The following is a 6,281-nucleotide window of genomic DNA, read 5'->3' as shown; positions in this document are numbered from 1 at the left end:
ACCCCTGCCCTAGTCCTGCTGGCCACATGAGTGCTGACACAAGCCAGCATGCTGGTGGCCTTCTTGACCACCTGGGACTGTTGACCCAACCCCCAAGGTCCTTTTCTGCTGGGCAGTTTCCAGCCACTGTGCCCCGAGCCTGTCTGAGATGCTCTGGTTGTTACCCCCCCACAGACCCCCCCTGAGGGGCAGGGCTGCCCCTCCTGGGCACAGTGCTTGCTGCTGTGGCCCAGCCAAGGGCTCAGCACCCTGTGCTGGGCAGGATGAGCCTCTGCTCCCCCTGCAGCAGGGCTGCCCAGCCAGGAGGGGACTGTTCAACTGACCCCAGCTGGTGTGTGCCAGCCGGATGCAAAAACATCCAAGAGGAATGAGTCACTTCTTCCTGCTTTCACTGCCTTTTAAAGGCTGCCTTTGGACACCAAGATGAGCCAGTTATAGCCTGGCTGCTAATTAACGAGTGGCCTTCTCCTCACAAGCAAATCAAGAAATCCCTCCTCTCCCTTGCCTCTGCAGCAAAACCACAATGGGGTTTATGTTACACGAAGGACTTTTCTCCCTGTGCTCCACCAGGCTGGCATGGAGACAGGCTGGAGGGGCCAACTCCAGAGATATTAAGAGAGGACCACCAGTAAAGTGGCCCCTAAGAGCAGCAGGGTGCTTGTAGGCGCAGCCACGGGCTAGGAGAAAAAACTGCTTCTTGCTTAGGGAAAAACAGGCTCAACGTCCTGCCTCTTCCCTTCCTGGTAGCCACACAGGTGTCCCAGGTGGCCGTGGCGAGGCTGGGGTGCTGCTGGGCTCACCTGGCACAGTCAGGACTGAGTGGGAGATGTGGGGCTTCTCGTTGACTCGCACGTTGTTGCGGAACCAGTAGATCTCCACGGGCTCGGGCGGCCCCACGGCCTGGCAGGTGAGGTTGAAAGGGCTGTTCCTGGTGACATTCAGCTTCTCTGGCTGATGGATGAAGTGTGGGAGCCCTGCACGGACAAAGCAGAGAAGGGAGAGGTTCAGAGAGCTCAGCACCACAACCCCAAACTGTCCTGACAAGGGCTGTGCCCAGCTCCAGCAACCAGCCCCTTCCCAACCTGGGCTCCCCGTTTCTGGGGGACAGCTCCCAGTCTCTGTCACTCAGCCAGGGCACAACTCTCCACTTGTCCAGCTGAAATGCTGGGGTCTGAACCCTGAGCCCCTGAATGAAGGTTGATATAGGGGTGATTCCCACAGCCCTTCATCCAGAGGGGTGAGTTTGCCTTAGAGCTTCCCCCCAGGGTGCGGCCGGCCCTGCAGGGAGAGCCAGAAGGGAAATGAGCCCCAGGGGTCCCGCAGGGAGCTGACAAAGGTCAGGGCTCTGCTGGGGGATAAAAGCTGGGACCACTGGCAGGGAGTCAGGAGTGTCTGTCTGTGGAGTGCACTCCCCAGAGCTGCCTGGTTCAGGGCAGACCTCCTGACTCTCCTGGAGCTGGGCCCTGGTCTGTTTAGACCTTTGTGAACGCGGGTGGATCGGGTGAGAGTTGCCATGTGGGCACCTTGCTCTGATGGGTTTAACTGGCTGCTCTGGCTGTTTCCCCTGCCAACTGTGGGCAACCTCAGGTCTCTGTTTGTACCCCCTGTTGTGGGCTGGGTCATGTTCTCTGTAGGATCATTGGGGCTGGCACTGAGCATGTCTGAGCTTGTTTACCTTTCTGTACCCCCGGCGGTGATTCACACAGTAGCATTTCTGCCTAGGATACAGTCTGTGTGTTGGTTCCTCTCCCTGCTGCTGTTATCACTCTTCTTGGGCCTGCTCATTGGCAAAACACCAGCACCCCCCCCCGTCCCTCCTCCAGCTCACCCTCCAGCTGCACGGAGATGGGATCTGACACCAGCTCCAGGCCAGACACGTTGAGTTTGCAGACGTAGGAGCCGTTATCCGAGCGCTGGGCGTCCAGGATGCTGCCAGAGGAAGCCCAGACCCTGTCAGGGCTTTGCTGCCCCACACGCTGCTCCCACAGGAGGACAGGGCAACACTGCCAGCCTGGGGGAAGGGTTTCAACCAGCACCAACCACCCCACAGCACACCTCCAGCAGAAGCTGGGCTGGCCAAGCCAGGTTTTGGGGGACTAGGGTGTGTTTGTCCATCCCAAACCCCTGCGAGGCGCCCGGCTTGCTCCTGTCTCCCCCCACAAGGGTCAGCGTGGAGGGGGTCCCTGCAGGTCACCTGAAGGTGGAGGTCATGGCCACCTCCTCCCCGTCGGAGATCTCGAAGTGGCTGGTGGCCACACGGTCCAGCACGTGCAGCTCCCTCCCATCCTTCCACAGGGAAATGCTGGGGGCGTCGGGCCTGAGCAGCACCTGGGGCACCCTGATGGAGCAATTAAACGTGACGTCCTTGTGCTCGTTAATGACGATGTGTCGCGCCGTGGGGTTAAATCTGATCTGTCTTGGAGAGCTGGCTGAGGGCTCCTCCTGGAGCTGCTCTGAGCTCTGCTGGGGGAGGTGGGACCCTGCCGACGGGGATGGCCTTAGACCTTCATTTTGGCCTGCAAGAGAAGAGAGAAGATCTTGGTTCTGTTGCCAGCAGGCAGCAAGTGCCCCCCTCCAAAACCCTGCGGCGCCCCACTGCTTCCACTAATAATTAAAAGCAGCTCATTTACAGATGGCTCCTCCTGGAGCTGCTCTGAGCTCTGCTGGGGGAGGTGGGACCCTGCCGACGGGGATGGCCTTAGACCTTCATTTTGGCCTGCAAGAGAAGAGAGAAGATCTTGGTTCTGTTGCCAGCAGGCAGCAAGTGCCCCCCTCCAAAACCCTGCGGCGCCCCACTGCTTCCACTAATAATTAAAAGCAGCTCATTTACAGATGCCCCCAAACCTCAACATCTCTGAAACCTCTCACAGGAGCCCCAAGGAGGAAACGTGGAGCTGGAGCCTGTCCTAAGATCGACCATGGACAAGCAGCACCTCAAAAAAACTTCCCTTTTGAAAGCAAACAGGAGTAACCCCAGCTAAAGAAAGTGCTCGGCCCCTTCTCTTTAGGCAGGAGCTATTTCTGCTGCATCACACCCCTGGGACTGGAATATAAAAGGCTCCCTGAGCAGGAGGAATTTGGGACTTTACTCCGATAAACCCCTTACAGGGCCTCACCTCAAACACTCTCAGCTGGGGCACAGAAAGAATCCCCAGCAGGGATTTCTCTGATTTTAGGCTCTGTGCTGGTGACGCTGCTCCCTTCCCAGGACGGGGTGAGCTGCTCTGAAGGAGGTCGCTCTTCCCAAGCTAAGTGCCTCCACTGAGCTGCTTTTCTCGGGGAAAGCAGCTGAGGAAGGAGGAAGAAATGCCTTCAGACAGCGTGTAGGAGCTGGCTGCTGCTTGGCATTTTCTCCTGAGGTCTTTTCCCAGACATTCTTCACCATTTGTCAGCTCTTTCTGAGGGCTCCGTGCTCCCACATACCCCTCACTGACCAGCTCTTCCCAAGCTAAGTGCCTCCACTGAGCTGCTTTTCTCGGGGAAAGCAGCTGAGGAAGGAGGAAGAAATGCCTTCAGACAGCGTGTAGGAGCTGGCTGCTGCTTGGCATTTTCTCCTGAGGTCTTTTCCCAGACATTCTTCACCATTTGTCAGCTCTTTCTGAGGGCTCCGTGCTCCCACATACCCCTCACTGACCATCCCCAGCCCTCTAATGGTGTTTTCCCCCTCCCTCCCAGCACCTCCCACCCCAGCCACGAGCAGGACGAAGACCAGCTCTTTACAAATACTATATATTTTTGAAGAGAGAAGACCTAGAGGCAATCCCACAAGCAGATGCTTTTTCCTAGACCATTTCTGAGCTTCCTGAGTCTTTCAGAGGCAAACAGAAACCCCGAGCAGAGCAGTAAATCTCCCTCACTGCTCCCAGCGAGCAAAGGCCCTGTGCCAGGAGAGGAATTCCAGCTGAATTAATTCTCCTCTTCCAACCAATAAAACCCCAACCCCAGCTACTCACAGTTTAAAAGACAACAGCAGGGTTACAAAGCACGACCTCTGTCTGTAACCCGCCCCCAGCGAGGTTTGTTTTGAGGCAGGTCTCAGTCCTCAAACAACAAGTTTTTGAAGCTACGTCACTACTATTGTGAGTAACGGGGCCCGAGCCGAGTGTGCTTTCCCCAGAGCCAAGAAACACAACCTCATTTTGAGGCTGGATGTGTTCCTCTGCTCAATTGCTCCCTATTTTTAACCCTCGAGCAACGCCGCTTCTACTCCGGGAGGGTTTTTCCTCGCTGCCAGGTCTTGCTGGTGCAGAGGATCAGCTCGAGGCTCTCCCAAAACAATGGGCTTCCCTTTCAGGAAAAGGAACAAAAACAAACAACAACAAAAAACCCCAAACTTTAAGCTTTTCCAACCTGCTCCCTAAGCTCTGCCTCCCCACACAAACAAAAGCCATGTGAGCGCTGCGGGGGGCTGGGCCACCAGCTCCCAACCAGCCAGACAGCTCCAAAAAAAACCCATTTTCCCAATGCAAACAAAGCCAGCGACCCCAAATCCCCTCCCTGCTCCTCCCGGGGGTGACGACCCCACCTCCAACAGGCACTTTTTGGCTCCCCCTCAGCGCACACCTCTGGCTGGGGAGGGCACGGACATGCGCCAGCAGTCCCTGCCCTTGGGATCATCCCTCTGGGATGGTTTCTGCTCCCCCACGTTGCCTCAAATTGAAAGGCAAAGAGGATCTTCGCCTCATTTTCCACCCTAATTAAGTGGGAAGAGGTGTTTGCTGGCCCAGGAATGAAATACTTTCCTCTCTGACTCATGTGACACCACCAGGAGTTTCTCACGTCCAGCGCTGCCTTTGGGGTCCCCCTTCCAGCCCCAGCAATTTGGGATGGGGATATCTTCAGGGAGTCTTGGGAGGGGGCCGTGGAGCTGAGAGCCTGTGTGGGTGCTTGCCACCCTGGAGCAGCTCCCTGAGCCTACCACAGCCTGGCTGGAAGGAAGAGCTGGCCTGGAAAGAAATCCACTTACAACAGCCTGGCTGCTGCCTCCAGACACCCAGGATCAGAGTGAAGCTCCAAGGAGTGATCAGAAAACACCCAGGTCTGCCAAAAATCTCCCTGGGTTTCCCATTCCTGGAAGCAATTCACCTGCTGACAGCAGGATGGGGTAGGGGGAAGGCAGAGCCCCTGAGCCCCCACCTCCCTGGGCACTCTCAGCAGGGAGCTCCCCCCCTGCCCCACACCTGACTCCCAAAGGGAATCGTGGAATCGATTCAGCTGGAAAAAGACCTTTAAGATCAATGAAACTTGATGTTGAAGAGATTCCTGAGGTTCAAACAGCTTCAACCAGCCCAGGATTCCTGGGTAAAGCCAGTGAGTTCCCTGACGGCAGGCTCCTGCTGTTAGAGTCAACACTTTTAACTCCACCCTGCCCAAAGCAAACACATTCCTGCCTTCCCAACCAAACCCCGACCACACGCCGCCCCCGAGACCCCCCCTCAGCACGGGCCACAACCCCCCCAGCTCCCAGCCCACAACCAAACGTCGGGTGGTCCAAATGATGGCACAATTTAAGTCCAAATCCTACTTTTGCCCCTTTTTACAAGCCACTAACACGTGGAGCTGACAAGCCAGCAGTCTGACAGCACCCAAAGTTGTCCCTGTGCCACAAACCGCAGCGTTCCTGCTGGTTTCTCCCAGCCCCAGTAGCTACCAGGATAAATCCCAGCCCTGCTGGTCTGTCACAGCCTTTGGTCCCTGCTCGGCGTGGTGTCCTCAGCAAGCAGAGGCACATCACAGAATCACGGGATCATTTAGGTTGGAAGGGATCTTTAAGCTCATGGAGTTCAACTCTTCCCCTATCCCTGCCAGGTCCCCACTGCCCCGTGTCCCTCACCCCACATCGCCACGGCTTGGGAACCCCTCCAGGGGTGGGGACTCCACCACTGCCCTGGGCAGCCTGGCACAGCCCTGGGCAACCCTTTTGGGGGAAAAATTATTCCTCAGCTCCAACCTCAACCTCCCCTGGTGCAACTTGAGGCTGTTTCCTCTTGTCCTATCACTTGTTCTTTGGCAGACTGACCCCCACTTGGCTCCAAGCTCCTTTCAGCCCACCCACAAAGTCCCAGGACATCAAACCCTTCTTTGGGGTTGGCAGAGACGCGCTGATGCCAGCAACCCGCAGTGAACTCACCCCTGAGCTTCCCCCCTAATATTTAAGCCTTTTCGAGGCGTGCAGACCCAGGGAGCGGAGCACGGAGGGGGGACCCTGGGTTGCCCACGCACCACCCCGCTCCCGCTGAACCCAAGCGGGGTACGAGGAGCAGCAACCCCCCCACACCTCC

The 6,281-nt window shown here is 57.0% G+C and overlaps 1 protein-coding gene across 1 annotated transcript; it reads right to left on the bottom strand.

The window, feature by feature from the left end:
• Nucleotides 1-800: 800 nt before the first annotated feature.
• LOC103778170 (tyrosine-protein kinase Mer-like) lies at nt 801-2,516 on the bottom strand (the record flags this gene model as incomplete). The annotated part of the gene is made up of 3 exons (XM_008945746.1): nt 801-974; nt 1,829-1,929; nt 2,195-2,516. Coding segments are annotated over 3 exons (597 nt in total), but the record flags the coding sequence as incomplete, so codon positions are not given.
• Between the last annotated feature and the right edge of the window lie 3,765 nt (nt 2,517-6,281).

The sequence above is a fragment of the Merops nubicus genome, unplaced genomic scaffold (assembly GCF_000691845.1).
Source record: "Merops nubicus isolate BGI_N331 unplaced genomic scaffold, ASM69184v1 scaffold13330, whole genome shotgun sequence".
NCBI lineage: Eukaryota > Metazoa > Chordata > Aves > Coraciiformes > Meropidae > Merops > Merops nubicus.
The sequence above is the reverse complement of the archived record's forward strand: the minus strand, read 5'-3'. Positions and strand labels throughout refer to the sequence as shown.